Genomic DNA, 19,131 nt, shown 5'->3' with positions numbered 1-19,131 from the left:
GCTGGAGGCTCCGGGCTGGGGAGCGTCGCTGGAGGCTCCGGGCTGAGGAGCGTCGCTGGGGGCTCTGGACTGAGGAGTGTCGCTGGAGGCTCCGGACTGGCGATGTGCACTGGAGGCCTGATGCGTGGGGCTGGCATAGGAGGCGCCAGACTAGTAACACGCACCTGAGGGCGTGTGCGGGGAGCAGGAACAGGACACCCCGGACTGGGCAGGCGCACTGGAGGCCTGATGCGTGGGGCTGGCATAGGAGGCGCCAGACTAGTGACACGCACCTCAGGGCGAGTGCGGGGAGCAGGAACAGGATATACTGGGCCGTGGAGGCGCACTGGAGATCTCCAGCGTAGAGCTGGCACAACCCGTTCTGGCTGGATGCTCAACCTAGCTCGACTAATGCAGGGCGCGGGCACAGATCGCACCGGCCTGTGAATGCGCCCTGACAACACAGTGCGCATCACCGCATAACACGGTGCTTTCCCTGTTACTTGCTCCCCACGGTAAACACAGGGAGTTGGCTCAGGTCTCCATCCTGACTCTGCCAAACTTCCCGTGTGCCCCCCCAAATTTTGGGGGGGGATGCCTCTTGTGCTTCCTTCGTTGGGCTAGCTCCTCGTAATGTCGCCGTTCCTCCCTCGCTGTCTCCACCTGCTTCCATGGCAGGGTCTTGTCCCCTGCCATTACCTCCTCCCATGTCCAGGACGTCCTCCATTCTCTCCTTTCCCTGGCCCAGGATCCCTGCTCCTCCTGGGCACGCTGCTTGGTCCTTTTTTGGTGGGTGATTCTGTCACATTTGTCTGAAGGATTGGACCAAAATGCAGAGTGTTCGTAGTTCCACATTTTTTTTTAACGTGAAACTGAAATGCAATACACTAATACTTGAAACACAAAAACAACAAACCGTGACGCAGAGAGAAAACACACTACCCAAAATATAATCACCCACAAAAACAGGTGGGACAAACATCAACTTTAATATGACCTCCAATTAGAGGTAACGAGGATCAGCTGCCCCCAAACAACACCAACATACAAATACAAAACTAGAAACTGAACATAGAAATACAAAAACAGACAAACAGCCCTTGTCACGCCCTGACCTACCATAGAAAATAACAACTTACTATGGTCAGGACGTGACAGTTACACATGGAGTAAACAATAAACAAGTCAATAACACAATTAACAAGTCAATGACACAGTAGAACATTTTTTACATTTTATGCACTAAGCATTTAGCTATAATTTTTGCATCACAACACTGAAGTGTAAGAGGCCTCTATTTTTTTAAATGGACTGGATCTCTGTATTTACCACTTGGATCCTGTTTCAATAATAATTAAATCGGACCTACTTGTTGAGTGTCCGATAACCTACCATTTATATAGGAGTGGTTAAAACATGCTAATAACGGTCCTCTGAGTATATCGAAAAAACTTTGGTATATATGTTATGTCGAAAAAAGTCAGTTATAAATGATTCTGTCCAAGTTAAAAACATGTTATCCTGTAGGCTTTGATTACATTTCCATTATCCTCACCCACGTGGAAATTCTGTAAGAGTAACATATATGCCAATTATGTGATGGTCCGACCGCATTCTGTCCACTATCAACACTTTTTCAAACTTTTGGTGCCAGAGAGAATGACATAAGAAAGTAATCAAGACGACTAGCTTGATTTAGCCTCCGCCATGTATATCTCACTAGGTCAAGGTATTTAAGCCTCCAAATATCCACTAATTCCAATATATCCATGACATTCATGATTTCTTTAAGTGCATGATGTAACGGTTCCGTAACTACAGACGCTGGGAGACGAGATGAGGATTTAATAATAAATAGACATGAAACTAAACAAGAACAGCATCTGGACAATAGAAACAAAACAACATCAATGCAGACACGGGAATGAAACTGAGGAAGTGACAGATATAGGGGAGGCAATCCCGGTAATTCCAAAGGGTTAACATACTTTTTCTTGCCACTGTAGCTATTCCATGATATTTGCATTGCTACTAAGTAAACCTCTAATTGGTCCCTATTATTCCACCCGCTAAAACCCCTCCTCATCCCGAGTTGGGTTATCATCCCAGTGACTGGCAGACCACCTCCGACCTCCGCGATCCCAAGGCCCCTGAGAGACCGGGATCCATCCTTCGAAAAGAGCGCACAGTGCCACCCACAGAACAGAAGCAGATCAGCCGCCAAAAGCATTTCCATCGCCCTCACCTTGATTTCTATTATATATAGATATTAAAAAATATATATTTATAAAAGATCCTGCTTATCTTAATTTCCATAATTAACTATTAACATTTGTAATAATGTAGGTACTTTATGCAAAGGTTGGTACCTCTTACCAGTATTGTCATAACAAAAATTAAATTTTGGCAAGAAATTCATATTTGAGCAAACAATTATTGTGATTCATCCTATATTGTCCATAAGATATTTACTCCCTAGCAACAGTTATGGGACACACACACACACACACACACACACACACACACACACACACACACACACACACACACACACACACACACACACACACACACACACACACACACACACACACACACACATACACATTCAACCCCTTTCCCCCACAAACAACCATACACTCAGATGCTCAACAGTTGTTCCATCCCAGAGCCCAACTCTAGAAAGGCCTTGATTTACAAATGCATATACAGTTGCAGCTGTATGAGAAGGCATGCATAATTGAGCAAAAATTGGGATATTTGATTAACCATTGTCACATCTTAGGTGATGGAGGTCAGATATACCCCCTTCCCCTGAAACACCCACACGCGGTCCCCCGTCGTGACCATATTCCCAAGCATCACTGTGCATTCAAATCTTTGATGATTTTGTGTCACCAGTGCCACAATAATATGCCCCCTCTCTAAATGTCCGAGTGTGATCCCCTCCCCATGGGTTACTGCAGCTAGTGTTGCTAGCACTGCCACTGCCTGGGTGGGGGCACCCCACCAGAATCCCCACCGGCTAGGTACAATGTCGTCAAGGTTCTCATTAGCAGCTTTGAGAATTTGCTTGTATATTATGCTCTCCCATCAGGGGCTTTGGCTTTGTAGGACCAACCCTGCCAGGCAGGTTCAGAATCTTGAGGGGGCGGTGCTGCTTTCGTAGGTCTCTGACCACATTAATCTTTCTGATTTGGCTGCGTATAGGCTACTTACAGCAGGCCCATAAAACAGATAAGTACTGCTCCTTAGTGTATGGGTCTCTCAAGGGGTTGTCTAGGATATACATGTATTACCTCGTGAAAACATCTATCATACATGTCAGATTTCAATATTGGCCGATGTCATACAAGGTAGGTTGTCTTCTCTCGAATGAGCCATTGATCATATTTTTGCGATATTCCTACCTCGAGAAACTTGTAATTTAACAGAGGGTCTAACACATTTCTTCTATTTGTCTGCCTCACTTCAGTCTAGGGTGCATTGCATGGTGCCATTGCAAATGTCAGACTCCACTCTGTGAGGCACATCGATCTGCAGGTTGAACATGGTGAGATTGTAGACTCCTAAATTGATAGTGCAGTTTGTTTAGGCGATTTTATAGATAACTAGCTACTTCACATGCTAGCCAGCCCATAGCGAGATTTACATTTACATTTACGTCATTTAGCAGACGCTCTTATCCAGAGCGACTTACAAATTGGTGCATTCACCTTATGACATCCAGTGGAACAACCACTTTACAATAATACATCTATATCTTTTTTTTGGGGGGGGGGGGGGGGGGTTAGAAGGATTACTTTATCCTATCCCAGGTATTCCTTAATGTGGGTTAATGTGGGTTTTGTAGCCAACTTGAGCTGCAACAAAAGTCCACAACAAATTTCACATGTTGCTACCAACCTTATTATAACGTTCAGCCAAAATATTGTTCTCACATATTAGTGTTAGTTAAGAAGAGAAGGCACAGAGGGGTCAAAAGCCTTTATTCATATAAAAAAATCTGATTTACGGAATTTTCCATGTGGTCTATATTAAAGGGCACTTAATTTAATGTAACGGGCTTTTAAATGCAATATTCGTGCACAATTTCTACTTAAAATATCAAAGAGATGCAGAAGGCACTAATGTAAATTATTTTTGCTCATACCAAAAAAAGCGTAGAACTATTTTGTCTTTGTTTGCACTGTATGCTTTACTCAATGTTGCACAGATATTGTACAGTCAACAAAAATTATAAATTATATTTATGCATTGCACTCTGTACATTTGAACTGATTTAATATGTGTCTGTTATTCATATACTGATAAATATAAAATATATTCCATATATATGCAATGTGCTCTCACTCCACATGATGGCGCCAGGTACTAACAAAGATTTTTGACATCACATTCTCAAGGTGCTTCTACTGAAGGATTACTAATTCAAAAGGTGAGATACAATATTTTCGTGTTACATTTACATTTTAGTCATTTAGCAGACGCTCTTATCCAGAGCGACTTACAGTAGTAAATGCATACATTTCATGCATTTTTTTTTTGTACTGGCCCCCCATAGGAATCGAACCCAAAACCCTGGCGTTGCACACACCATGCTGGCGTTGCAAACACCATGCTCTACCAACTGAGCCACAGGGAAGCTTATAAATCAGCTGGCAATTATGATTTCTTATATCAAAACAGAGAGCACAACATGTTAAATAAATAGTCTCTCCATTGCCGCATTATGAGGTTATTACAGGGTAATTACAGGAGGAAATCAGGTTATGGGTCCACCTTCTCTTCTCCATCAGTCTAGCATGGGTGTCAAACATGCAGCACTGGAGCCATTTTCGACATGTCAATGTATTTAAAGTGGGCCCCACTTGTGCTCCCATCAATATCCTCTCAGATTAGTAGAAAGGATTTCATGTTAGAGAAGAAGTTCACACACAAGCAATGAATGAACACAGTCAAGTGGTTACAGAGAAGCCTTTACAGGAATGGCCCCATGGGCAAAATGACTTTGACCCCTGGTCTAAAGGCTCTCTCTGTCAATCATGATGGAGACCACTGAATATGGGCATGATTTAGAGTGTAGTAGGCCAATGAAGAAAAAGCTCTGTTGAGTCATGTTGTTTTGACCCTATTTGTGCAGTGGTATAGAGTTCAGCTTTATGAATGACATAAATTATTATTACATCCCTCCCACCCGCCCACATACACACAGAGACACACACACACACAGGCCTGTGTCCCTATGCCTAATCCACAACCATTCTTGACCATTGGCTAATGCGGCAGTTCACTTGACCCACTAACCTACATCAAGGTCTGGACGTGTTGACATTTTTTGACAGCCTATGCTTTCTGATCTGCGTCTTGGCACTTTTCTAAAAAAAAATCAACAGAGATTTTTCTGATTAATGGCTCAATAGTGTAGTGGATGTTTCAACAAAGGGTAGCACTGTTTATTTTATTTTTCCTCGTAAGTAAAAGCACATAAGTCATAAGTATGTAGACCCATAAGGCTACATACTAAACCGAATCGTTCACTGTCAGAACTTGTGTGTACCTTACAAAAATGTGATGGTTAAAGCACATTGGAAGAGAAGAACATTTTTAAATGTTCAGTCAACCCCATAAACTACATTGAAGTGTGTGTGTCTCTCTCTCACTCACACACACACACACACACACACACACACACACACACACACACACACACACACACACACGCCTGTGTCCCTATGTGACTGTCTAACAAAGCTTGGAAAAGTAAGTATACTGTTGCATAGTCCATGACAATGCTAGGCCTATGAAGCCAAAGCACCGTTGAGTCATGCTGTTTTGACCCTATTTGTGCAGTGGTATAGGGTTTAGGATTCATCTTTATTAATTACATAAATTACTATTACCACCCCTCCCCCCTTCTCTCTCTCTTTCTCTCCTTCCCTCTAGCTCGCTCTCTCTCTCTCACACACACACACACACACACACACACACACACACACACACACACACACACACACACACATATAAACAGATAAACACACACACACAGGCCTATGTCTCTGTGACTGTCTATGAAAGCTTCTGCTGGAAAAGTAACTATACTTTTGCCTAATCCACGACCACGCTTGAATGTTGGCTAATGCGCCAGTTCACTTGTCCCACTAACCTACATAAAGGTCGGGACATGTTGATATATTTAGACATCCTTTGTTTTCTGATCGGTGTGTTGGCACTTTCCTCAAAGAATAGCATATTTTTTTCATATTCATGTTTTAATAGGGAAAGTGTTTCAACAGAAGGTGGCGCTGTTTATAAAAAAAATAATTCCTCATGCGTAAAAGCGCACAGAAGGCACGCGCCTTTCAGTATGGACACTGCATTATGAGTGGTATCCCATTGCAGTCAAGTGATTTGCCTATCCTGAGTTATCTACATACAAAACCGAGTCGTTGGCTTTCGAAACTTGTAGTACCTTACAAAAATGCGACGGTTCAAACACATTGTGTATGTGTGTGATACGTGCGTCCATGTTTATGTTTGTTCGTTTCATCTGATTGTTTGTTTCAGACACCGTAATACCAACATTTATAAAATCCTTCCAATTTTAGAGCATGAGATGTCTTGCCGAAATAGTCCCACATTTATTAAAAATGACAATCTATCTCTTTTAGGCCTATAATACAGTATTTTCTTATGAGGTAATGAAGTGTACAATTATAATGTAGGGTTAAAAGGTGTTCTCTATTGTATTCTACTACTTTTTATTGTAACCATAGGAAAGTCCATCCTCCGCTGCGCTTTCCTCCCAGATAGTTTTAGCAGCAGCATATAATCCCTTGAGCCCTGTTGGTGGAACTCCCCACGTGGTTTCAACTCCTGTATAAAAACTTTCGGTGTGCGGTGTGCTCCGTGTCGTGATTGCAAAGGAGAACATTGTAAAGATAACAGCATCTATTTCAGGACACAGAGACAGAGCCGTCGCATACACAAGCGCATAGGATAGTCTACTCAAACTCACCAGTAGACAAACAAGACTGTGATCCAGGGATGAGTTGGGTATGAATTCGATTGCAATTTAGTTGGATTCCTAAAGTTGCGTTTATATGAGTGATTTGAATGTAAAGGCAGTTGTAACCTCATATTTGGAACTTCACATCAAACGTTTCGTCTCCTGATCAACGGATACAAAGCCCGCGTACCGGTGAGATACTAAATGTGGTTTGCAAAGGTTATGGAATATAATAATTCGTTTTGTTAAATTGGAAGAAATGGCATGCCAGACGCGGTAGTGCCATTCACATAGCCTACTACACACTGTGCTCATTTCAAATTCACCGGTCAAGAACCAACACCTCTGGAATTGTGCTTTAGATGAGAACTGAACTGTAGTGCGCTTCACAAAAAGGACCCAAGCTTTACAGGGCTCGAGAGGAAGCAAATAAGAACATCTGGAATAATCTATTAGCCCTTGACAGCAGCCTCTTTGGAATACAAAAACCACATGGACTGTTTTGGATTACCCTAACGTGTGCATCAATCATAGTTCCATGTGCAAACTATTCCCGGTGGCGCAGAGCTGGATATTTACCAGGATGCTAAACTTGTGAAGTAGCCTAACTCTCTTTCTTTGCTCTCTGTATCGAATAACCACAATTCTTCCTCTCCATCGTGCTTGGGAATTCCAGTCTCAAAAAGAGAAAATGAAAAGATATAGTCTCACATTGGCTTGTTTAATGGCTTGCATACTTTCCATCTGCTGTACTTTGGGCACAACGGGTACGGGCACAACTGGGGCAGAGACTCAAACTGTGACCCAGGAGTCGTGCGCTTCGTGCGGGATGCCGGAGGCGTCAGAACGGGTGGATATAGACTTATTGGAAGCAGTTAAGAGGCACATCTTGAACAGGTTACAAATGAGAGAAAGACCCAACATCACACATCCTATCCCGAAAGCGGCGATGGTGACAGCGCTGAGGCGGCTTCACGCAGGTAAACTACGAGAAGACGGAAGGGTTGAGATCCCTAACCTTGATGGACAGGCTGCCTACAGTAACGAGGTGCAAGAGACTTCGGAGATAATCAGCTTCGCAGAATCAGGTAGCCTAATTATCAATAATCAGAGCATTTATCTAACTCTCATTTCTCTCCCTTTATTTTTCTGAGTCATGACTCAATTTCAAAAGGTGTAGTAGCAGCATTTAGCACGTTTTCCCCTCCGAGGATTCTAGGAATTAATATTCATATCAGGACAGCCATAATTGCGCAGGATACAACCCTACATAATCACGATATAATTGCCTCATAAACGAAATTGAATGCCTCATCTGATGGGATCTAGTGGGTTTCGTAAAGTTCTCAACCCAGATGTGTGTAGCCTATTACAGCCAATGCCTTCAATTTTCGTTTTCTGTTTCGAAGAGTGACTATATCCTTCAAATTCAAGTGCAACTGTCTTTCACTAAGTCGACATGACACATAACATTCAACTTGCATGCATTCATTCATTCATTCATTCATTCATTCATTCAACAATTCAACAATTCATTGTAGAATGAAACCTTAAATGACCCCCATGTGTTGTCTAGGGAATAGTAAAGAACCCTGAGTCCCATTTCAGCAGTAAAACGTGTTTAGGCATAGAGCTCTATTTTAAGGGAAAACCCCTTCAATTGGCCATTTATCCAACTTTCTAAGAATGTGTATGTAGCTAACTCTTAAGGGTCTGAAGATAAACCCCTCCTTTCCCCCTTCACACACACACACACACACACACACACACACACACACACACACACACACACACACACACACACACACACACACACACACACACACACACACACATCTATTGTCTGTTAACAACTGAAACCAATAATTGCCAGGTTAGTGCAGTGAGAACATCATATTTGAGATGTAGTGTTTGTTTAGCAGAGAAAGCATACCATTAAGAAACAAAGTGAGATGCCAGTCCCACAGTGCAACGCTGTAGCACACAGTAAACAATCAGCCTGGATGGGTTCCTAGCTGTCACCCTCCAATAGAAATGATGTAAGCACACTCATGACAATGGAACAAAAGCAAGGCAATTATTGGGAGAGCACTGCGCATTCTTGCTAAACCCAATATGTCAACATTCAGAACAAAAAGCATGAGAAAACAAAAGAAAACGCTCAGAATAATGCATGAGACATTTGAGTCGTGGGTTCGGGGGATGGAGAGATGGAGAAGGTGGGAGGGGGTGTATGGTGTGCCCATATCTCCGTTTTCTAAAGAATGCTTTTGTCATATAAAGGTTCATCCAACCAGGCCTCTTTGCTTTTTTTCCATTATACACGATACCTTTGAGCCTTTGTGCAGCATTGTGCCATGGAACTGGCTTTGCTCCCTGCTCTCTAGACCCCCTCTGCCTTCAGGCCAGCTGGCACTCACCCCCAGAACCCAGGCTGCCAGCAAGGGCATGGAAAGAGGGACAAGGCCCCTGGAGCAGCCTGGAGAGAGGCAGCTAGACCAGGCACAGGCCGGGGCCCAAGCAGAGGGACTTTAATGATGTCACAGTCAAAGATCAAGGTGTGTAGGTAGGGGCCTATGGGAGTTTGTGGTGCGCATTACTGGATGGCTAGTAGGAGCCTAGGGGAGTTTGTGGTGTGCATTACTGGATGGCTGGTAGGGGCCTAGGGGAGTTTGTGGTAGACATTACTGGATGGCTGGTAGGGGCCTAGGGGAGTTTGTGGTAGACATTACTGGATGGCTGGTAGGGGCCTAGGGGAGTTTGTGGTGCGCATTACTGGATGGCTGGTAGGGGCCTAGGGGAGTTTGTGGTGCGCATTACTGGATGGCTGGTAGGAGCCTAGGGGAGTTTGTGGTGTGCATTACTGGATGGCTAGTAGGAGCCTAGGGGAGTTTGTGGTAGACATTACTGGATGGCTGGTAGGGGCCTAGGGGAGTTTGTGGTGTGCATTACTGGATGGCTGGTAGGAGCCTAGGGGAGTTTGTGGTAGACATTACTGGATGGCTGGTAGGGGCCTAGGGAAGTTTGTGGTGCGCATTACTGGATGGCTGGTAGGGGCCTAGGGGAGTTTGTGGTGTGCATTACTGGATGGCTGGTAGGGGCCTAGGGGAGTTTGTGGTAGACATTACTGGATGGCTGGTAGGAGCCTAGGGGAGTTTGTGGTAGACATCTGGAGGCTGGAGGGGCCTGGGGCGTGGGTAGCCGGAGGCGGGGGGCCTAGGGGAGTTTGTGGTGACTGACGGATGGCTGGAGGGGCCTGGGGAGTGGGGCTACGGTGGCTGAGGAGCCTAGGGGAGTTTGTGGTAGACATTACTGGATGGCTGGTAGGGGCCTAGGGAAGTTTGTGGTGCGCATTACTGGATGGCTGGTAGGGGCCTAGGGGAGTTTGTGGTGTGCATTACTGGATGGCTGGTAGGGGCCTAGGGGAGTTTGTGGTAGACATTACTGGATGGCTGGTAGGAGCCTAGGGGAGTTTGTGGTAGACATTACTGGATGGCTGGTAGGGGCCTAGGGGAGTTTGTGGTAGACATTACTGGATGGCTGGTAGGGGCCTAGGGGAGTTTGTGGTAGACATTACTGGATGGCTGGTAGGGGCCTAGGGGAGTTTGTGGTAGACATTACTGGATGGCTGGTAGGAGCCTAGGGGAGTTTGTGGTAGACATTACTGGATGGCTGGTAGGAGCCTAGGGGAGTTTGTGGTAGACATTACTGGATGGCTGGTAGGGGCCTAGGGGAGTTTGTGGTAGACATTACTGGATGGCTGGTAGGGGCCTAGGGGAGTTTGTGGTAGACATTACTGGATGGCTGGTAGGGGCCTAGGGGAGTTTGTGGTAGACATTACTGGATGGCTGGTAGGGGCCTAGGGGAGTTTGTGGTAGACATTACTGGATGGCTGGTAGGGGCCTAGGGGAGTTTGTGGTAGACATTACTGGATGGCTGGTAGGGGCCTAGAGGAGTTTGTGGTGAGCGTTACTGTCCTCTAGAGAGCGACAGCTATAGCTCTTATCTCTCAGTCAGTATTCAGTCTCATGACCGCCTAGCGGAGCAGAGGCTGAGGCTTGCTGCCAAGGTTCCAGGTGAGGAACAGTGCCAACCACCCATCTCTTATGACACAGTCTCGCGTACCCTCGCTTTGGCGAAGGGATTCAGTGTCCCGTAACCACGGGAGCGGAGCGGAGTGCAGGGGGAGATGTGTGCATCTCGATTGTCGTTGGTATAGCCGCTTGGACCTGTTGAACTCCCTGTGACTCCGGTCCAAGACACGAATTAAGACTTCATTATTGGATGTCATTAACTCTGGCCCAGTCCTTGGGTTGTGTGCCGAATGGCACCCTATTCCCTAAATAGTACACTAATTTTGACCAGCGCCCTATGGGCCCTGGGAAAAAACTGTAAAAAATAGTGCCCAGTATAGGGAATAGGGTGCCATTTGGGATGTATCCCTCTCAGGGCTATAGGGCTGGCTGCTGGGTTTACTCTGGGACAGAGTCTTTCATGAAGACACGTCAATCATGCCCTGTCTGAAGCAGCTCATGGAAGTTTCCACATCACACTCAATCCAAGTGTGTGTGTATGAGTATGTCAGGTGCTCTGACTAACTGTAGATTCACCCCTTGCTCATACATCATTATGCATGTGCTTTTCCATTTGTAACTGCTTTTCAAAGCTTTTATTAAACCATCAAGAGTTAAGCTTTTTAAGTACAACTTCAAACTCACTCCTCCACCACTACCAGCAAAGCAGCTTACTAACTACTGGCCAAAAGTCCAGCTCTATGGGGCTTTATGGGGCTCTCTGGGGCTCACCCTGACCTGTTCTGCTCTTTTCCCCTCTCCTCTCCTATTTCCTCTGTGGGAATTGCTGGAGTGCTGAGCTGAGCGTTGTGCTCCAGCAGCCTAAGGGATGCCTGTCAGAGTCGTGTGTGTGTGTGTGTCTGACTGCGAGGCGAGGCTCATGTCAGAGCAACGGTGCACCGCGGCATTTGGTCTATGTCGTCACAGACTTTGAGTAATGAGCATAGCACTCTGCTACATGCGTGCACTCTCTCTCACTCACTCACTCACTCACTCACTCACTCACTCACTCACTCACTCACTCACTCACTCACTCACTCATTCACTCACTCACATATATATATTGCCTACCCTGTTGTTGTGTTGGTGGCACAGGTGGGGACACACATAGGCAGCGCTAGCTCCATCCAGAGAGACAGAGGCCCACCCAGATGTCAACCTCACCTCCCCTGCCTGGCCCAGGAGCACATTGACCCCAGTCACACTCAGCCAGGCAGCACACCTCCTTGTTTAACTGGTCTCCAACATAACCTTCTCCATCACCTCACCTCCTTCCTGAACTCACCTCCCTAAAGCCTGGTTCAAGCACTGGCTATGTGTTTTTGTGGGATTTTCTAAAAGCAAAGAAAATGTAAATAGTTTAAGTGTTTTCCAGCAGGATGATTCTCAATCCACTCCAGCATCCAGTTTAATGTGGCCAGTCTCAGCTACCCTAAGTTATGGGTCATTAAAAAAATATGTCTGTATTTTTTTTCACAGATGGGATATAGGGGAAAAGCTACAGATACTCTCCACCGCATATTTAAAAAATGTATGACAATGATTCAGTCCAGACTGTAGTATCTTTGTTGTTAGAGATTCAGACTGCCATCTCTCTCCACCCATCACTTCATTGCCTTACACACAGTGTCACTCAGGGCACAGATAGAGAAACGCCCTGGCCTAGGATCTCCCCTGTTGATCACTGGGAGCTGTTGAGGCAAGCTGCAAGGCATGGTAGGAAATGAGGCAAGGATATATACTCATGTCCTTGGGCAATGACAGCAGTTAAATCAGGTTAAAACTGTTATTGCATCAATGCCTTTACATCTACACTTCAGATGCATACTTTTCTTCTTAAATACTTGAGACTGCACCATGAGGGTTCGGTATCAATATGGATTGTGCTTTTGTTGTTGCCACAGGGATGGTTGCTTACACTGTATGTGTGTGTGTGTGTGTGTGTGTGTGTGTGTGTGTGTGTGTGTGTGTGTGTGTGTGTGTGTGTGTGTGTGTGTGTGTGTGTGTGTGTGTGTGTGTGTGTGTGTGTGTGTGTGTGTGTGTGTGTGTGTGTGTGTGTGTGATAACGCGAGTCTGTGCGTGCTCGTGGTGTGAGTGTGTGCACGTGCATTAATTTAAAGTCACTGTTACTGGAGTACCCTGTAGGCATAGGGTCGGTTTAAAAAGGGCCATCTTTGGTGGCCAGCTGTTGACACCAACTCACGCTAATCAGTTTGCAAACAAAGTAATTTAGCCGCTTCAACATGTGCTCAGCCGAAGACGATCCTGGCTAACTCTTAAACAGAAACTTCTCGGTTTTCACAGTAATTGGGAAGACATCATTAGGCTTAAAAAAAGATATGGCCAACCCCAAACCCCATTATGCCTTAGACATTTCGAATCTCTTCATTGTTTCATTTTAGAAAGTGGCCAGTGTCATGTAAATGGATTTTATTTTTGCCTCATCATGCTTTTGGTTAGGAGGGCCACGCGCTTAATGCCAGGCTGCAGCGCGGCTGTCTCCTAATACCTCACTCGGGTCTTTGTGCTGTCAGTCTCAAAGGCTCCGGGGAGCTCTGGGGTTTTCACAGCAGTGCCTCACAACACACACACACACACACACACACACACACACACACACACACACACACACACACACACACACACACACACACACACACACACACACACACACACACACACACACACACACACACACACACACACACACACAGCCCTCATAGCGAACTCAATGAACCCCCCGGGGCCCAGGCCTTGTCCTACCCCCCTCCCCTCCTCCGTTCCCCCTCTTCACTTCTCCTCCATTCCCCTTCTCTCTTCTATCTCTGGCTCTGTCGCTAGTCTTCACAATCAGACCTGAGGCCAACTGGGCCTGCTCCCAGAACTGGGCTGTCAGGAGAAACAGCCTATAAGGAACTAGGCTAACAGCATGTGATGTGTGAGAGAGTGGTGAGAGGAGAGGAAGACAGAAGTGACTGAACTGCTCCCTCCTTGGCTACCTGCTTCATGCACCTTGTTGTTGTTTGTCCACTTCTTTCTCCCTCTTACAAATGATACTCAGATGTAGTGTTACATTACATTCATTCACAGAGACACTCACACAGACACAAGTTGGAAAACTATGTGTTTTACTTTGTGAATTTTGTCAACTTTTCTAACTTGTTCTAAAAATCATGTTAGTTTATTCTCTTGACCCTTGACTATACAGCAGCGTTCATCAACTAGATTCAGCTGCGGGCCAATTCTTCTCTTGAGTGGATGGTCAGGGAGCGGATGGTCAAGCCCAAACAAATATAATATTTGTCTAAAACTATAATAATTTCAAACCAAGCTTACATTTGTATACAGTACAATCATATTGTTACGCTTGTCAGAATACTTTGGAACAGATTTCCAAAATTAAAATCACTTGGAGCTGATTTTCTGGTGTTTTTACAGTATTTTATGTCCAACAATTATATATATTTTTTTGTGCTCACAAGACATGCAGGGCCAAATAGTTGGGGAACCCTGCTATATATCACTATATATCACTAAACCCACATCCCTCTCTTCTTCTCTCCATCAGATGAGCTGACTTCATCTCAAGCATCTAAGTCCAGCCTCTACTTCCTCATCTCCAGTGAAGGGAACCAGAACCTGTACGTGTCTCAGGCCAACCTGTGGCTCTACTTCAGGCTGCTGCCCACCGGCTCCGAGAAAGGGCCTCGACGAAAAGTCACAGTGAAGATCCACTACAAGGAGGCAGGTACTGGGACTGCAGGTGGAGCCGGGGGGGGGACAAGGCCAGGGGGAGGAGGTCGGTGGACCCTGGTGGAGAAGCGCGTGGACCTTAAGCGCAGCGGCTGGCACACATTCCCCCTGTCAGAGGCTGTGAGGGCCGTGTTTAGTAAAGGTGGCCGGCGGCAGGACCTTGAGGTGCACTGCGAGGGCTGTGAGGCGTCCAACGTGGTTCCTATCTTAGTCGACCCAGCAGACCCTTCACACAGGCCCTTCCTGGTGGTCCGGGCGCGGCAGGTGGAAGGGAAGCACCGCATCAGGAAGAGGGGCCTGGAGTGTGACGGGAGCAGTGGAGGCCTGTGCTGCAGACAGCAGTTCTACATTGATTTCCGCCTCATTGGCTGGAACGACTGGATCATCGCACCTGCGGGTTACTACGGTAACTACTGCGAGGGGAGCTGCCCGGCGTACATGGCAGGGGTACCGGGGTCAGCGTCGTCGTTCCACACGGCAGTGGTCAACCAGTACCGGATGAGGGGCATGAGCCCCGGCTCGGTCAACTCCTGTTGTATCCCCACCAAGCTCAGCACCATGTCTATGCTGTACTTCGACGATGAATACAACATAGTAAAACGAGATGTGCCCAATATGATAGTGGAAGAGTGTGGCTGTGCCTGAGACTGTCTGTGATTTTTTTTACTTTGAACTTTGAAAGTCAAATCAAACGACTATAGTTAAAAAGTCTTGTACAAAAGGACCTTTTTGTACTATATACACACATATATATATACATATATATATATATATATATATATATATATATATATATATATATATATATATATATATATATATATATATATATATATATATATATATATATATATATATTTAGTTATATGGAAGCACACCAACAGGTACAAACAAACATGTATTAATGGATTATTTATCTGGCTGAGTGAGGCCAGTTTCTGTCCATTTCATATTAAGAACTTCAGAACGGTTCCAGAGTTATGGGAGGAGAAGGGAATGGTTGATCACCAAATTATATTATTTTTCTAGTTTGCCATTTTTAGATGAAAATGAATGGTACTTTATCTCTTCTCTGATGAAGATGGAAAGAAAAGCGCTTATTGGCCCAGTGCAGTCAAAAACGTGTTTTATATATATTTCCACACTGAGGTTGGAATAATACTGTGAAACTGTAAAAATTATGATAATGCCCTTTTAGAGTCTTTTGAAAAGACTGCCTGAAATTTCAGCCTGTTTTGGTGGGATGGAGTTTTGGCCTGCCTAGTGACATCAACAGGTGTTAAATTAGTTAATAGACCAATAAGAAAGAGAGTTCCAAACCTGTCTGACAATAACAGGTCATTTTCAGTTTCCCTTTACCACTGAGACCACTCCCAGACAGTCGTAGCAACATTTTTGCTTGAGAAATTGCTCTTCGCTAAGAAGTTATTTTTGTTTCTTTTTGACCATTTTAATTAAAACAATCACAGTAAAGTACTTGATTGTTACCCAGAAAATATTTGATATTGAGATAAAAAGGGCTGGATTGGACCTTTAAGGAAGCTTACAGGTCCAGGATCAGCCAACCGCACATGGGCTTCTTCCCCTTCCTGAGTACTGAAGCACACCAGAACATTGACAAAACAAAAGCACTGACAATGACAATTCATCGGCTAATACAATTAGAAACACCAGCACTTCCATAAAGACTGTCATAAAGACACTATGACTGTCCCATTCAATCCGGTGGAATTATTACAGAAACTGTATCAGCCTGAGCTTATTATTGAATAAAGCCTTTCTGGGACTATACTCCTGTCCAGGTGAGGTGACGACACAACAACAACGTTGTTGACATGTTGTTGTTGACATTGGACCACACGTTCTCTCTTCCTGTCTGTGACCATACTGCAGGCGAGCACTCAGTTTAAAGGTGAAGATGGACCTTTGTGCACAGTGCACAACTACACACACTTCATCCAGAGAAAACAGAGTCCGCGCTGCCCCTACTTGTTCCGATAAAGTGGACCTCGAAACGGACGAGGAGGAGACTCTTGTTATGGGCCAACAGGGCATGATGGTGCAGTGTAGCACTTGCAGACTAAACTCTTTAAATGCACACTCCCACTCCTAATAGCACTTGCATATTGAAATGCCTTCAAAGGGGTACTGAGTGTCCTGTCATAAATAAGTGCCACGTAATTTATGCAATGTATAGTAACCCACCCATGTCCACCTACACAACTCTACCAGACTGAACTGATCTTTCTTCTCCTCCTCTCCTAGTCTTTAACTCCTCTTATCAAATACTTGAAATGTGATCTTTCGCTTCCATTTTTCCAAAGCGAATGATTGTTATGACATTTGCACTGAAAAGTTGCGGGATTAGTTAATAAACAAACTGCCATTGAAAGTTATTTTTCTAGAAGTAAATTGTATTTTTTTTGTACAAATTTTATTTGACCTATTAATGGAACCAAAGAGGCCAATATTATTTTAGCTTATTATTATAATAAGATGGCGAGGCCATCACATTACTTTCTGTGTCCAATACTGTTTGATCATAAGAGGCCTAATCTACGTATCAGGGTACAATATGATGATTCTATTTCTTAGTTATATTATTTCCTTTCTCTATCTATTTTGTACAATAGACATGTGGACACTTCATTTTTCATCTTTAATTCTATTTTTTTTTCTCCAGTTTTTCTATTTAATAAAAATATATTTTTAGTTCCTGTTTCAGAATCATTTAGTCATATCAATGTCATCTGTACAGTTTATGTAAAGTAAAATATGTTTTCTTAAAATATTTTGTAACTTTAAAATAAATGCTTACTCCGCATCATTATCCTATTCTCCAGTGTTGTGGTCAAAATCATTTTAGTGAGTCCTTTCAGGCACTCAACATTCATCAGCCGCTAGGTAAGAAAAGTAGTGGGAGGGGTACACAACAAAACAGAATGTATTAAACAAAGGAATATCAAAAGCAATTTCCATCTATACTGCTTCGTATGTAAAACATTTTACTGTTAGTGTCAGGACTGTGCCTCTTGCTTACTACAGTAGCTGTCCTATTCCTCATCATTTGCTGAAGTGGTGAACAGACTAACTGCTTAACATACAGTAAAAGCTACTGTCTGTCAGAACAGTACTAGCTGTACCTAGCTGTCCATTATTTGCTGAAGGTAATACGGCTGATAGAGACAGTCACACTGTACCAGGTTCATTCCTGAGGCTCCCCTGTCATTGTTGTGATGGTGGGTTGGGCTGGTCTCGTTGGGAAACAGCAGAGATCAGAGAGAGCCTAGATCAAGCAGCGTGTAGCCACATGGCCTTATTACATCATAGCCAGCAGGTTCCCCTGAAAGAGCCTTATCTGACTGTTGCTGTTTATCAGAGCCAGAGGTTACGCTTTCCAAAATGACAGGAGTAGCTATGTGTCATTACCTTGTGTAAACAGAATGAGCCAACACATCTACCAACATGTTGAGAGTTTCTGCATGATCTCCTTGTACAACATGAGCAAAACACACACAAGCACAAACCGTTCAAAACATGCAACGCATTCCCAAAAACATTGTTGGAGATAAGTGGTTGAAATGTATCCATTTATATGTGCCAAGTGGATGCGCTAGATAGCTACGCCTGACACTGGCCTGTTGGGTGAATAGCATGTTTGGGACTGGGAGGGAGGGACCACTCAACTAAACACTTTGCTTGAACTAAATGAGTCAGCATTCCCATGAACTACAGAGAGAGGAATATAGAGAAAGAGAAAAAGAAGGGAGAGTAAAAAAGAAAAGTAGAATCAATATGTGAATGTGATGAATGATAGACCTGCCCTCCACTTTTGTTTTTTCATTCCTGGGCCACGTTCAGATATAAACATGTTATGTGTAGAACAAACATGCCGACGCTGATATGTAGAATAAGGACTCATGTCAGTTCTATTAATTTCATTTCTATCTGCAAGGTTCGACAACATTTGACATTTGCCTACTGAGCATGGCCCGTTTGAGTGAATACGTAGTGAATGTGTCTCTGTACAGCGGCAGGCTGTAGGGAAATATCTGTAGCTGTTAGCGGTCTTGTCAGGCACCTCAGTATTAGCGAAGCCGCCACAGCAGGAATGTTAACCAGGGGAGAGCTGCAGGCCATGTAGAACTGCATGCACACACATATGCACACATACGCTCACACGCACACACACACACACACACACACACACACACACACACACACACACACACACACACACACACACACACACACACACACACACACACACACACACACACACACACACACACACACACCTCTCATACCTTCAGCAAT

At 44.5% G+C, this 19,131-nt stretch overlaps 1 protein-coding gene across 1 annotated transcript; it reads left to right on the top strand.

The window, feature by feature from the left end:
• The first annotated feature begins 6,861 nt into the window (after positions 1-6,861).
• Positions 6,862-15,571, top strand: LOC106586431 (inhibin beta B chain). Its single transcript, XM_014173703.3, has 2 exons — positions 6,862-8,076; positions 14,630-15,571. The coding sequence occupies exons 1-2, from the start codon at positions 7,680-7,682 to the stop codon at positions 15,457-15,459; spliced, it is 1,227 nt and encodes a 408-aa protein (XP_014029178.1). The 5' UTR covers positions 6,862-7,679; the 3' UTR covers positions 15,460-15,571.
• The last annotated feature ends 3,560 nt before the right edge of the window (positions 15,572-19,131 follow it).

The sequence above is a fragment of the Salmo salar genome, chromosome 25 (assembly GCF_965601325.2).
Source record: "Salmo salar chromosome 25, fSalSal1, whole genome shotgun sequence".
NCBI lineage: Eukaryota > Metazoa > Chordata > Actinopteri > Salmoniformes > Salmonidae > Salmo > Salmo salar.
This window is presented reverse-complemented; position numbering and strand designations above follow the sequence as displayed.

What these genes read in the sequence shown, in the direction of transcription:
- LOC106586431 (XM_014173703.3), top strand. Translation starts at nt 7,680, where the DNA reads ATGAAAAGATATAGTCTCACATTGGCTTGTTTAATGGCTTGCATACTT. An exon ending in AATCAGCTTCGCAGAATCAG is followed by an intron (nt 8,077 to 14,629) that starts GTAGCCTAATTA and finishes TCTCTCCATCAG; the next exon opens with ATGAGCTGACTTCATCTCAA.